This window comes from Balaenoptera acutorostrata, chromosome 18, assembly GCF_949987535.1.
Source record: "Balaenoptera acutorostrata chromosome 18, mBalAcu1.1, whole genome shotgun sequence".
Taxonomy (NCBI): Eukaryota; Metazoa; Chordata; class Mammalia; order Artiodactyla; family Balaenopteridae; genus Balaenoptera; species Balaenoptera acutorostrata.
In genome coordinates this window covers 69060521-69076163 of record NC_080081.1, presented here as the reverse complement: position 1 = coordinate 69076163, position 15643 = coordinate 69060521, and the positions used below count along the sequence as shown (strand labels likewise).

At 40.8% G+C, this 15643-nt stretch overlaps 1 protein-coding gene across 9 annotated transcripts in view; it reads right to left on the bottom strand.

The window, feature by feature from the left end:
* Positions 1 to 15643, bottom strand: part of DCLK1 (doublecortin like kinase 1) — a 331791-nt gene that overhangs the window by 156527 nt on the left and 159621 nt on the right. For all 9 annotated transcript variants that reach the window (XR_009005950.1, XR_009005951.1, XM_057533165.1 and 6 more), the window contains exon 4: positions 1477 to 1576. Coding sequence is in view for 7 of the 9 variants with exons in the window: in XM_057533165.1 (XP_057389148.1) it covers positions 1477 to 1576 (100 nt within the window). In the remaining 2 variants the exon portion in view is untranslated. The remainder of the gene's footprint in view (positions 1 to 1476; positions 1577 to 15643) is intronic.

The window sequence follows — 15643 nt, the reverse complement described above, 5'->3', positions numbered from 1 at the left end:
CTCTGCTGATTTGAAACTGAGCTGTATTCCAGTTCGAGTCTGACAGGCTGCTTTCCGTATCAAAGCAACAAATGAAACTCATTTCAGAACGCATCTGGTCTCTCAGACCATTCCATCAGAAACAGCTATTTTCTTTAAATCGAAAGTCAAGGCAGTTTATTTTTTCTCAAAACTGTGCTGCCGGCTCTTCTGCCTGACTCCTAACATTCAGCTGTTTTGCACAATGGCAAAGCTGTCTCATCCTGAAGAAGGCCCTCCCAGAGGACATTATATGTGTGATAGGTGTACATAAATCTGTGCCCCCAAGGATAGTCTATCAGAGATAAAGATGGAAGGTATTTAGAGGGAAAGAGACACCAAACCACTCTTCCAGTTAAGCCCTTTCAACCAAAATGACTTAAATCTCTTCAAGGCATATATCTATATAAACTTTTATTGGGCATTTAAAGTTTTCATGATAAAGGGACAATCTCTCTTATTCTTATCCCTCCCTATATACCCTAAGTCATGTTAAAATGACGAAATAATTGTAGTGTGTTTAAATGCATGTAACTACGTGATACGTAGATACTCTACGTGAATGTATATCAGCTGTATTGGAGCTCCAGTATTTCCCATCCACTTACTCAAAAACTCACTGATTTATATGCATTCATCTAAGCAAGAAATTCACTATCACGTCAAAAAGTATTTCCAACTAGCAACAGTTTGAATTGTCAATAAATATGTACTATGTCCCTAATTAAATCAGAAGTAATATGATCAAGGAAAGGTCTCTCTGCTCAGGGCAATAATCTTCCCTGTGATGCTGTTACGATTCTGAGATGATTTATGGTATCAAAGAACATCTTCCCTGAAGTTACAACCTTTCACATTCATTTCCTAAGATGCACCTTTCCCTCTTTATCAACTGTTCCCCCTCTGTCAAATGTAAAAAAAAAAAATCACATTCCATTTTAAATGGAAGGAAGCTTCCCTCCTCTCTTTTGATCCTTCATAGATTCTAATGACATACAAATTCTGAAGTATTTAAAGGAAAAGGACACGAAACCATCTTTCTCAGTTAGGACCTAAAGGATAAAGGAGGCCATGCGAAAGCTGAGTCTAGACATATACTCAATAATTTTATGTTACACATCTTTCAACTATGCATTTTGACAAAAATACATAATTAAAAATGCAGAAATCTGCACCATGATTTTTCTATAGAACATCAATTTAGTTATGAAATGGTTATAAATTAGCCACTGGTAATTTACCCTTTAAATGATTTAACCTTTCCAATTATCATTTCATCTGTTTTCTATATTAAAAAAAAAAATCAAAGAAATTCAAGATATGGAAAAGCCATGTTGGTTGAGGATCTGAAACTGATTTGGTAGCTTTCGAGTTGACATAATCTTGGCCTGGTGCAGCTCATTTTGGAAAGCTGCCTCAAATTTCCCCTGGTTTTGAACTTTTTTTTTTTTTCCTTACCACTTTCATCTAGCAAGAAATCATCCTGGTAACGGAACTTCTCCGGTCCACATGCAATAAAAATGTCATCGTCACCAAAAAAGTCCTGAAGGTACATCACCTACAAGAGAAAAGCATGGCACTCAGCAAGGGGTCAGCAGAACAGCAATTACAACAATGCATCCCTGCAAGTGGACATCTGCATAAAGCCACTTCCCATCTAATGGAATCAACAGGGCAGCTTCTCCAGAGGAATTTCAAAAGAAGGTTTCGAGCATCTGTTACTAGTAAGAAACTTGTTCCGTTTCAGTGGTGCAGGAAGACGGGATAAGGAAAACAGAACCGGTAACTGTCACATTTATTACTTGATATATCAATAGGATATGAGGTAAGAACCCTTTATTTTCATAACAGAGAGGATGCAGCAACATGTGGAAAAGGAGCGCTCCTTCACTCTTCCGAGTGTAACAGTCCTTGATAGCAATAGAAGTCAGCATCTGATTTTAGCACAAATACGTTTTCTAGTAACTGATGCCGTAGTTGCCATACACACGATGATCATTGGGGTAACAACTGGAGAAGAATATTTATATCCTAACAAGAATATAACAATCTCCCTGAGACCCATCCTACCTCTAGCTGAAACAAAAATAGCACCTTGTGACCACCTAGAGGGGTGGGATGGGGAGGGTGGGAGGGAGGGAGATGCAAGAGGGAAGAGAAATGGGAACATATTGTATATGTATAACTGATTCACTTTGTTATAAAGCAGAAGCTAACACACTATTGTAAGGCAATTATACTTCAATAAAGATGTTTAAAAAAATAATAATAATAATACCAAAAAAAAAAAAATAGCACCCTTCATACAAGGAATAATAGAAAAAGTCAGTTATTTCTGAGATTTAGATACGGAGGAACTGTATGCCCTGCACTCAAGCTAAGCTAAACTTTAACACTCCTGTGGGCTCCCCAGCTTGTAGTCACGCAAAGGGAAAGTTTTTAAACAACTTTTTGATATTTATTCCATTTCTTCTCCAATACGAACTTTGAAAGCTAAAGGCCGCTTTCCGAGTAAATGTGGTCCAGATGAATAATTTCAAGCTTATTGCTCTCTGTCTGTGGATACGTGGACGTGCGGTGTAATATTTTTTTGTTCACAGTATGTATAATGCCAGCAGAAGGCACCGGAAACACTGCTGATTTCTATCTATTTTCAATTTTCTTTGACTGCTTGGAGCAGATCGTAAAGCAGTCAATTGAAGGCACCATTCAGAGCTGCATGAAATAGACTTTCTTATTTATCTATTGCACTTTCCCATGGATATTTAAGGACCAGAGACAAGCTTCCCTGTGTCTGATGTGTGAGATATTTTTGGTCTGTGTTTCCTACGAGCCCCTCCCTTATCTGTTGGTAGCTTCATCCACAGAGCACCTGTGGGGTTCTGCTCCTTGTCAGTTCCTGTAGCATGACCCTGACAAGTCAAAGATGCTGTAGGACTTCCAGAAATAAGTTGGGAGAACACTTTAGAGTCTCAAAGGCAATGCTGTGGAGGCTTTAGATAGTTTTTCTCAAATAATCTCTCATTTCCAAATAATCGCTTGGCTGAGGTTTTAAGAATGATATTTCTCTAACAGTTTGATAGTAAGCATTAAGTATGAGTGAGGGACATTCATGGTTGCCAGTGCTTATTCTGTCTGCAAAAGCTTTGAAAACACAGGTGACTTAAGAGGGACCTTGAAATCATCGAGGAAGACGGACCCAAGGTCTTAACACCCGTGTCAGAAGCTCTGTCTACTTGGGTTAAAAACAGGCTCTTTGAATTCAGAACCCACTGTCCGTTTCACTCCTCTCTTTCTGTCAGATTCCAACCACGACCCTGTTCATTTTTACCTTTATGACACAGCACTCCTCACCCCAGCTTTCTTTATCGGCGTGGGTATCATCCCAACCAACCCTACACAGGCCGTTGTCATTTTACGTGCAGAAGTCCAAATTGTGCCCACTGTATGTCCATTAGCATACAGCACACATGCATACAAAAATGAGTAAGAATGGGAAACCCTGCCTTTTTCAGGCAAAATGTGAATTAACCCTAAAAAAAGCAGTATTTCCTAAAGTGAGAATGATTAATAGCATTTGTGCCCAAAATGGTCCTTTGGCCAAAGAGATTTGGGAAATATTTAACCAGTATAAACGGGTTTCTTTATTTCTGGTCTTCTCAAAACCCTTAGTGTGCTAATGTACACTGCAACTCCAAAGAGGAGATGATAGAAGAATATAGTGTTTCCCAGACTTGTTTGATTCTGGAACTCTTCTCACCCGCATTGGTATGGACTCGTGTTTGACCAGGGTCCCTTTGGTACTGTGCTGACAGCCATAAGTGAAAAGAACACACAAAGGAAATAAGAGTTACTTACCCTACTCCTGAGCAGCCATATTTCTCTAGCTGATAAATATTTATTGGCTAAATTTTTAAATCATTCAAACATTTATGCTGGGCCTACTCTGTGCCAGGCTTTGCACCCAACTTTATGATGACAAAGCGCTGATGGATGAAAAGTACTGTTTTCCAAAAGAAACTGTCCTTTCTTTCCTCACAGTCCCATCATTTGCATTTTAGAGCATCAGATGGCCAACGAGAAGACATTCATCTACTGGTGCCTATTTTATGCCACTGCTAAGCAGACAAATAACTATCAAAACTATAGCGTGTTAGAAGCAGGTTGCCAGCCAACTCCCACCCATCATAATCCCACGACCAGCCTTCCAGACTCAGGCTCAGAGAACGGAACAGACAATGATGCAGCTTGGACAGTTTAGGTATAATTCTGTTGGCAAATGGGAACTGAAAAAGGATGAACTTTTGATGTTGTTTCCAACTCCAGGATTCCAAGAACGTAAAAGGAACGCAGTGATGGTTAAGGAAAAGTAACTGTCATCGCTCAGCACAAAAAAAAAGGGAAAAGTCCTTTCAATGCCAAGCAACATGTATTCATTTACGTCTCAATTTTCAGTGACTAAAATCAAGAATTTGTTCAACTGTCAGAAACTGTGATGTTTTCTATGCTTTCTGCTCTGGCACCATTTAGCCATTTCCCTGCTCACAACCTCCCACCACAGAAGGTGGGTACGGTCAGTAGATCAAATTCAAATTTATAAAACTGCTCCCTGTTAGAAGCCTTGGTAAAACAGTTGATAGCAGAGGCTTAAACACAAGGTTACAATAAATATGGATTCAGGAAAATCTATGCCCTTCAATTATCCACGGTCTCACCCTTTATCACTGATATAGAGGTAGCTGTAAATGCAATCCATCTAACAATAAAGAATAACAGAGGAAGATTTATAACCCTTTTCTCTAGGCCAATATACTTTGAGAACTTTCCTTTGGGCATTACCGTACATTCTGATATCAAAAGATTAGAAAAGATAGAGAAATGTAAAACCAATGTTGTGCATAATGATCTGATTTTATATATTTACACACTGCTATTCCTTTTTAAGTCTGAGGTTCTCAAAAGTCAGCGTGGTAACCAGCTTTGAGAAATAAGTTCCATTTATGGATTAAAAACAAAATGCTCCTTGCTACAACAAGATAGTGAGAGTTGACCTATTCTTTCATGAACTCTCTGGTTGGTAGGTATCAGATGTTGGAATCATCCATCAAGATTAGATCCAGGGAAGATGCAAAGGCAGAGATAAGTTTGAGAAGAGAAAGTCCAACCTGTTCCTGTTTAACCATCATTCTCTTGTTGGTATTGTCAGCATACACCCACCTCCACTGTCTCCATGGCCACGGATGCTGCCTCTGTACCGTCTCCCAAACCCAGGCCTTTCCTGCCCCTCCTCTTCACCCCCATCACCACATCAGTCCAGAGCTTAGCCTCTCACCTGTGGACCTTAGCATTTCCCTCTCATGGTTTTTCTCACTCCCATCTCCTTTCTCTCCCACTGGTTCTATTTAATTCTCTTAATCTCCTTCTCCTCAGAAAACTTTCACCATCTCCCTCCATGGCTCAGAAAAGCAACAATGGCTTATCATCAATTTAAAGTTCATCTTTGAGCTTGGCATTCCAGACTCCTCAAAATCTAGTTCCAACCTATCTTTCAAGTCTACGGTAGGTTTACCCATGACATGGTGCCTGATACTTAATAAGCATTGGATGGGTGGATGGATGGATGGAGGGATGGATGGAGGGATGGATGGAGGGAGGGATGGAGGGAGGGATGGAGGGAGGGATGGATGGAGGGATGGAGGGATGGATGGATGGAGGGATGGATGGATGGAGGGATGGAGGGAGGGATGGAGGGAGGGATGGAGGGATGGAGGGATGGATGGATGGAGGGATGGAGGGATGGATGGAGGGATGGATGGAGGGACGGATGGATGGAAAGATAAATCTAAGTACTATGCTCCAACCTGAAACAGGTTCCAGTTTATCTGCTTTACTTATTCTCCTTGGAAAAGGGCTTTTTCTTTCCTATACGTGTGTGGCTTTGGTATGATTTTTTTTTTCCCCATTAGGTATCCCCTCCTACTAACTCTTTCCTATTCAAATCTCTCCTATGAGTCAAGGCTCAGTTGAAGATCCAAGCCTTATCTTCTCTATCCACTCCAATCCAAAGTGACTCGCCCCTGCTCTGAACACCTAGTCTTCACTCAATAAATGTTCACTGGGCACCTATTACTTGCCAGCCACCGTGCTAGGCCTTGAGAATACGGCTGCCCTCATCCTTCCCCTATCCATTTCCGGCACATATGTGCACAGACTGACACTCCTCACACACTGTGCTGAATTAGTAATTCAGCAGAGAGTAACCTGCAATACCTTCCAGTGGTTTGTCATGGGTCTGGAGGCAGGCAGCTGGGGTGCAGATCGTGCTCTGCCATTACCACTGACTTGAGCAAGTCCGGAAACCCTGCTTCTAAAGATCCTAAACTTAGGGCAGAGGCAGTGCCTGCCTGAGTGCGATTCTGTGTCACAATGGGAACATCTGCTCTGGCACCATTTCCCGAGAGCACAGCCCTGTCATCAAAGCCCGGGTTCTGCATTAACCCAGCTCTGCCCCGTAGATGCTAATCTCTTTGTGCCTCCGTTTATCATACTGGTGGTTTTAAGAATTCGACTGTGAATCTGAAGAGAATAAATCCTCAATAAATTTTAGCTATTTTTATTAGCCCAAATATAGTTTTCCTTCCAAATAAGTATAAACCAAATGTATACCTAATATAAACAAATGAAACATTTTTTTAAAAAACTTAGTATGTAACTCCTGGGCACAACAAACAGCCTTCTTTGCTAAGTAGATTTGGGTCAAATGTAGCATGAGTGCCCCTTCTCACTTTGAGAATAGGGGTTCTACTGGTGTAATTATTTTGGTGCAAAGCACACTTTGAATTAGTATCAGGGAATTGGTGCAAAGCTGGTAGAAGTTGCTAACAAGAAGTTGGGTTCATGCCTCTGATTTCCATCAAGTTTCCACTGAAATGATGCTGTGACAGTCATCTGCAAATATGTTTACCTGCTTCTACGCGTATATATAGCTCTATGAACCATTATCTTAATCAGGGCCTCTCGGGGTCTGTTACCAACTTTTAGTTTTGTGGGAACCGGAGATGTGTATTCCTCTGCGAAAAGTGTCCTCTGTTGAAATGTCCCTACACTAGAAAAGAAATTATGTATGTATTGTATACAATTCATAAAAGAGGTAATCAGTTTATAGCACACAAGGCTTAATATTCCATCAATTAATTTTCAGTTCTTACCTAACACTTTGGTTACTATGTGAAAATCTAATCCCAAATATAAACATTCCATTTATTGCATCCGACTTTATCCCTGGTGGTGGGTAGCATGATACCATAACCACCGTATCTGAAAAAACATGGATGATTATAATTGCCAGATGTGCTGGAAAAAGCCTTTGAATGAGGATCAGGATACCTAAGTTCTGAGCACAGATTTGCCATAGTCATTGTACACACTTGGACCAGTTACTTAAATTCTCTTGCTTATCAGTTTCTGTAATGGTTCTGTTTTACCACAGTAATTGTGTGATGAAGATATAAAGAAAAGATGAAAATTCTCTTTTGGGTGAGATACAGCAACAAGAATATTTCTATACATATTACTACACTTAATCTTCAATATACATTATTACATTTAAGCCTCTCTGCTATGAAGGAGACAGACTATTAAACAATAGTTAGATGCTACTATTTTCCCTATTTTAAGATTTTAAAAAACTTAGCCAGATTTAACAGAAGATCAATAGGAATTTGACACCAGGTCAGTTAGAATTCAAATGCAGGCTCTTAACTACCAAGTTTCAGGAAAACAAGTCTATTCAAATTCATAGAAACATGTACCCTTCCATTTTATATTATAAATTTCAGTTGATAAAACCATTTCGTTATCCCATATATTGTACATTAATAGCTTATAATAAAAAGTGTCTAATAAAAATTATTAAAGCAAGTTTGAATTATTTATTTGACTCAAGGAAAACATTATTCAGTTTTCTGACATTCTTTATGTGAAATCTGAATTCATAGCTTTCCCATTAACTTGTCTTTATGCACTCTCATCCCAGGGGACCAAGCTGCTTACATGGAGGGGGGAAAAAAAAAAAAATCACAGCAGACAAATATGGACTTCCTCTGCTGAGCTTCCGGTTTGAGTTGCTCTGCAAGGGCACAGATTCAAACAAAGGCAATAAAAGCATCTGCTATTTACACATTTCCAAAGCAGGACTGTGGAATCCATTCCCCCTCACTGGAATGAGATCTCCATGGTGATGCTGACATCAGGGAACAGGGTGAGGTTCTCAGCAGCGCCTGTATGATGAGATTTTCTTTACAAGAGTGACCTCTACCAACGAAATCAGGGATATCTCTGCAGCCATGCCTCATATGTTTGAAACCACACCAGCCACTGTGTCTTTATCAGGTGTCTCCTGGTATTTAAGAGACGCTAAAATATTTCACTGTCACCTATTTAATGTATTTTAAGTGAAATTAGAAACCACCACAAAAAATAAAAGCCAAGAAATTCAGTCCATTTATTGGAATCATTGAGTATGCCTATCCTTTCTGTTTCAATTTTCTTTTTTTAAAAAAGGATATAATACTAATTATAATAATTTCTCATTCTTCTTGATACCAGTTAAAGAGGGTAGCTTTAAAGGTTCTGTTGTCTACATTTTGATGAGATAATCTTTATCAAAAAGGAATACTTAGACCTTTGAAAATAAGTCCAGTCACCTGTGTATCTAAGGCACCAGAATCAACAATCTTCTTTCTACACAACTCATAATATGACCATTATAATTAGCTCTCAGTTAAAACTTGGCACACATAGGGCCCCTCCTCCTGTCAAAACTTAATTTTGAGAAGATTTCTCTTCCAATTTCATTCCATACTTGGCTTCATTTCTTAACTCTTAGCATTGAGCATTGTTATGACACATGATATTATAAGTCAACCATTGTGAATTTTCCTGTTCTATAATCATGTAATTCCATACATTTCTGGTTCTAAAATATGTCTACAATTAGTTTATAGCCAAATATTAGGAATATGTTATGTTATTGTCACAAAAATACATTCTCCATTGTTCCTTTATCACTTTTTCATTTCTTTGATGACAAACTTATGCAAACGGTAGTTTATTTTACAATTGCTCTTCTAGCTAGAAATTCTAGTGGGAAGCTGGTGCATAGCACAGGGAGATCAGCTCGATGTGACGACCTAGAGAGGTGGGATAGGGAAGGTGGGAGGGAGGCGCAAGAGGGAGGGGATATGGGGATATATGTATACGTATAGTTGATTCACTTTGTTGTACAGCAGAAACTAATACAACATTGTAAAGCAAGTATGCTCCAGTAAAGATGAAAAAACAAAGAAATTTCTAATAAAGAAAAATATTTTCAAGAAACTCTGGTTCTTCCCCAGAAAAAGATATAACCAGTAAGAAAAGCAATACATTATTCTAATAATAGTAAAATAATAGTAACAGAGAGAAGAAAAGAAAGATCCTCAAAGTGCTTTTTACAAGTTTGAAGCTCTAGGATCTTTTTTTGCAAAAGTGGGTAATATTGTTGAAATTCAGAATTGGCTAGGAGCTAACACTGGAGTAACATGCTGGTGCTTAAAAGAAATGGAAAAAAGAAACGTTCTCTTTTGAAATGCAAGCAATTTAATTTGCTGGGTCACCCAGAAAAAAAAATCCCAACAATTATGGAATGGAAAGTACATCTATTCCTTGAGCGTGTTCTCAGCCGCTGGCTCACCTGGACATCAGCTAGGAAAGACTGCCGTGGAGCACCCTCTCCGATGGACCAATGCGCTCTTCATACAGGGTCACCATCCTTCATGGGACAGCAAACTATTCTAAATGATTGACCTTTCATTACTTATCCTATTTTTTAAATACTAACATCTCTTTTTCTTCTTCTTCTTTTTTTTTTTTTTAGGAGTAAAGTGACCCTCTATTACCAAATACTGACAGGGGGCATTGGCTCTGCCACCTAATAGGTATGTGACCTTGGGCAGCTATTAAACGTCCTCAGCCTCAGTTTCTGCATCTGTAAAATGGGGCTTATTGTGCAGAGTTCCTTGAGGATTCAATGAATGAAGGTAGTTAAAGCCCTCAGTAACTACTGGCCCAAAGGGAAGGCACAGGGGGATGGGCAGCTGCTACTATTAGTGCTGGCACTGGTCAGGCACGGTAGGTCTCTGGGCCAGGCATCATGCTGAGGAATCTGGGGCTATCATTTGAGAACGGAATACTAAAAGCTTTGAACATCTGGGAAAGAGGAGTGTGGAGAACAGAGCTGACCTCAGAGGCCTCCAATTCTGCCCTCTTGACAAGTTAATGTAACCTCAATCCCACTGCTGTGTTTGCTTTCTCCTGAGACTTCCCTCCTGTTGGCTACCACATCCTTCAAATAGCTTAGTCTAAGGGCTTCCCTGGTGGCGCAGTGGTTAAGAATACACCTGCCAATGCGGGGGACACGAGCTGGAGCCCTAGTCTGGGAAGATCCCACATGCTGTGGAGCAACTAAGCCCGTGCGCCACAACTACTGAGCCTGCGAGCCACAACTACTGAGCCTGCGCTCTAGAGCCCTCGAGCCACAACTACTGAGCCCGCATGCCACAACTACCGAAGCCTGCGCTCCTAGAGCCCATGCTCCGCAACAAGAGAAGCCACCGCAATGAGAAGCTCGCGCACCACAATGAAGAGTAGCCCCCGCTCACCACAACTGGAGAAAGCCCACGCACAGTAATGAAGACCCAACGCAGCCATACATACATACATACATAAATAAATAAAATCTATTAGGGCTTCCCTGGTGGCGCAGTGGTTGAGAATCTGCCTGCTAATGCGGGGGACACGGGTTCGAGCCCTGGTCTGGGAAGATCCCACATGCCGCGGAGCGGCTGGGCCCGTGTGCCACAATTGCTGAGCCTGCGCGTCTGGAGCCTGTGCCCCGCGACGGGAGGGGCCGCGATAGAGAAAGGCCCGCGCACCGCGATGAAGAGCGGTCCCCGCACCGCGATGAAGAGTGGCCCCCGCTTGCCGCAACTGGAGAAAGCCCTCGCACGAACCGAAGACCCAACACAGCCAAAAATAAATAAATAAATAAATAAATAAATAAAAAAATAAGAAAATCCTTTAAAAAAAAAAAAAAATAAAAAAAATAAAAAATAAATAAAATCTATTAAAAAGAAATCGCTTACTCTACCTGCCACTCTTCACTTAAGGAGTTAAACCATAGTCCAAGAACGTGGAAGCAGTCACAAAGTCGTCCCTTTAAAGAGGGCACAAATAATCTCTGATCTGAGCTCAGAAGCAAACGCATACCACTTACCTCAAGATGGATGCTACGGTCTGAATGTGTCCCCCCAGATCTATACGCTGAAATCCTAGCCCCCAATGTGATGGTACTGGAAAGTAGGGCCTCTGGGAGGTGATTAGGTCATGGGATTAGGGTCCTTATAAAAGAAGGCTGAGGGGGTTCTTTTGCCCCTTCTGCCAGGTGAGTTTACAGCAAAAAGACGGCCATCTAGGAAGCAGGCTCTTACCAGACACTCAATCTTAGATTTCTGAGCCTCTAGGACTGTGAGAAATAAATTTCTGTTGTTTATGACCCACCCAGACTACAGTACTTTTTTTGTTTTTATTTTTATTTATTTATTTATATATTTATTTAATTTATTTAGCTGCGTTGGGTCTTCGTTGCTGCGTGTGGGCTTTCTCTAGTTGCACCGAGCGGGGGCTACTCTTGGCTGAGGTGGCTTCTCTTGTTGCGGAGCACGGGCTCTAGAGCGCGCGGGCTTAGTTGCTCCGTGGGATGTGGGATCTTCCCGGACCAGAGCTCGAACCCGTGTCCCCTGCATTGGCAAGCAGGTTCTTAACCACTGCGCCACCAGGGAAGTCCTACAGTATTGAGTTACAGCAGCCCTAACAGACTAAGGCAATGGATGTTCAAGCTGAGGACTGTCACGCCCAAGAACTGGGTTATTTGACAAGCCTGATTCAAGTCATTCTTTTCAGGGCTAGAGAAAGAGTTAAACTTACATGCTGTTGTTGAGAGGATCTTCTAAAAGATCCATGTAAATAGGTAGTGGAGATTGCGACTCAGTTTCTAATTAGGCAGAAACACTATACTATGATCACTGGAAAAAGAAGACATAAAACTATTATGAGACACATGAAGCCAACAAATACAGAGCTTTTCAGAGCAGATGAGGAAAAACAATCCCCAAGGGGAAAATGTGGCACCGAGAGTTAATACTGAGCTGTCTGCTTAACATTTGAACAGAGGTGCTGGGCATAATGGTAACTTCAAACAAGTCCGAGAAATACTTCAAGCTCTCACTGCCAACGCCGAGAGGTGCTCTGGCTGCCCTCGGTGGAAGTCACAACACAGGTCCAGCCTGGGCTTGGCAGAGAACACAGATGAGGGAGGCGGACCAGGCAAACATCAGTGGCGACTGTAGCAAAAAGGATAATAAATGCCACGTCTAAAGCCAGCAGCACCAAGTGCTGTGTCACCCTGCAGTACTTTATGACTTCATATTTAAATAAGAATTGTTGTCAAATTTAATATCCCCCAACTTAAAAAAAATGTGTCTGCAACACCACGTAAACAAATCCATACAAAAGGTTCTTCTGTGCTGCATTCAGTCCACGCAACTTTTGATCTAGAAACATCCATATAAAGCTCCTCGAAAATAATTACACCTTCCAAAAAGATGTACGAAAGTGTGTTCTTTCATGCGTGTTTATTCTACTTGCTTGTATTTGTGGCGGAGCAGGGTCACCGTTTGTCAATGTCAAGAGGAAGGACAAAAAAGTGATGCTCTGAGATGCTTCCACTAAATGTTCGTAAGCCTGGGAAATACCCTGAACAGAATAGGTGTGGGGCAGATTAAACTTAGGACAAAGGAAAGAAGTCACTGAAAAGCTGGCTTAAGGTGCTCTGCGGCGGGGTTCCTGGCGTGCAGGTGAATTAGGAAGCGTGGATCACAAAGGTTGGGCTTCAAACCCAGAGGGCCAAACACAGCCCACAAAACCTGCTCAAGGCAGCACTCTCAGATATGGTTTCTCTGATCAGGAGTTAAAGATGTACTTAAAGCATTTAGCTCTCTTGCAATTTTATTGACTCTTATCTCTATGTGCACATGACCAGTGAATCAGTGCATGCCTTATTTCCCCCTTGATGTTTCAGGAGCCCAAGACCAGTGCAAAGGCCTATGATGTGCTGGGCCCCGAAGAGAGACTTGACTAACATTACGTTGACTCCTCACAAGTACCCTTCGGTAAAACCTGATTTTTTAAAAAGGTTTACGAGAAAATCACAATCCAAAGAATTGGTATCTATTTGAGGGATAAAAATAGAAAGACAAACACTCTGCTTTTTTATGTTCTTGTGCACTGGCTTGTCACTTGAGGTTACAGGCAAAAAATGATATTCCCAAACCCATGGAAGCATGCTTCTTCCAGGAAAATTTGTAAATTGCTTGACATTAAAGTATGGAGTTGGTTGTTTTCAAGCTTTCTATTTCTATTTCTAATCTATTTGTCTGACTTTTCAGCTTGACATTAAAAGGGATTTTTATTTTTATAAAGCAGAAGCTAACACACCATTGTAAAGCAATTATACTCCAATAAAGATGTTTAAAAAAAAAGGGATTTTTTTATACGATTCAAATTAGTCTTCTCAAGTAAAGATGTTTTTCAAATGATGACATTCCCATAAATCTGAGATCTCCAAAAGGACTGTTACCGCCATCACCACTGCCCCATGACTATCAACACCATGGCCACCATCACCACTGGTACCACCATCATCACCATCAACACCTCCACAATGGGAGCGCTCCTAAAACACTGGATTTTTTAAATGAGCTGAGGATACAGCCTTTTGTCTCCTGTGTGTTATATGTAACATATTGGTCAGTGTTCTGGCTGGTGCATGCTTAACCACTTCTAGTTGAGCATAATGATTCCAGCAGTATTCAGTCCAAATGCAACTGAAAATTACATTCTAAAATTATTATATGAAAAAATTACTTTTATTGTACCCCAACTCAAACGTTTGCAGCTAAGACAAACATTTATACAGCATCAAAAATATTATTGGAGAAAAAAATATTTATTCTTCCAAAAATATATTTGAGAATAGGTTTTTTAAATTGCTAATGAAAACATTCTCTAGAATTGTTTGGAGTTGTTTGAATGATAATACTGTTTTGCATAATTGTATTGAGATCTAAGCAAAACTGACAAAAGGCTGAAAGACATGGCAATAGTAAGATAAAAAATTTTATGAAGTCCAAAATGAAGGCTTGGTTTCAAAACATTGTTTTTATAAATAAATGCTGATATGGATATACAACTATGAACACATACTTGCAGATGTTCCATATTCAATGGCCTTTAAAAAAATTATATATGGTGACCAAAACACTCTAGGCCAATACTTCTTCTTTGTCTTCATCCCGTAGTTTGTATATTAGAGTTTCTATAATCCTTTTTATCTACATACAGAGTTCGGTAAATGACATGGGGCTGGTTGCCACTTCCCCACAAGGTGTGAGCTGTAGGTGTAAAGCATCACGACTTCAAATGCTTACAGAGGCCTGGAGGGTAACACAAACAGTGAAGTGGGCCAAGCATCATAAAACCCAGCGCAAATGGGGTGGAAATTGGCACTTAACACAGGCAGACAACAGGAAATTGGTGGGGCTGCAATAAACCGAAACCCTTCCCTCACCTAAAAGGGCCACCTCCTCCACACCTGTCCTGCAGGACGCTTAGCCCAGTGTTGCTAGATTCATTGATTTCCTCAGAGAAAGTGAAATCAGGTTTTTACTTGAAAGTCCCCGATTCTTAAAAGTTGGCAATTCTTTTTTTTTTTTTTTTTTTTTCATAAAAAAACATTGTGCATTCCAAATAAAACACACCGGTATCCTGAATTCGACCCATGGGCAGGCAGCTTCCAATCTCTGGGGGAGAATTCCATACTAAGTGGTCATTAGCCATGGTTCATGTGCATAAGGCCGGTCCCCCGTGGCTGTACCTAAGGTCCAAGGGAGGCCCCCAGGCCTCCTGATACACTCCAACTCTAGCAATCTCCAAAGGCAGGGCAGCCTGTAGTCAAGACCCACCACTTCTGGAAACTGGAGCCCATGAACAATCAATACAGTTGATGCCGTATGTCTCTGTGTGTGTGTGTGCGAGCGTCCTCGTGTGCTTACTCCGGTGTGCTGGGGAAAGGGTGGATTTCTCAACTGAGATTATTTTTTGAGTCCGTCTTCTCTTCCCCATCCCTGATCATGACTCTCTTTTCTCCCTTCCTGGGAGAAAAGAGGGGAGAAACAGATGATATGGAGAATCTATAACAGGAAATTTCAGACCAAATATTACCAGCTCAGTAGAGATGGAACAAAATTAAACCCCTTCGATGAAGACCAGAAGCACATTCTGCCTCTCTTTCCCGCCCCTTAAGTCATCCCCTGGTTATAAGGGCTAATCATGGTTTGAAAAGCTGCCAGTTCCACCTTCCAAGGGAAAGGTCTCTCTTAAAAATAAAAATCAATCATACACAGTATTTTTTTTTTTGTCACATCTGCTCTGCCCAAATGTGAAAATCACCAGGGCCATTAAAAACTAT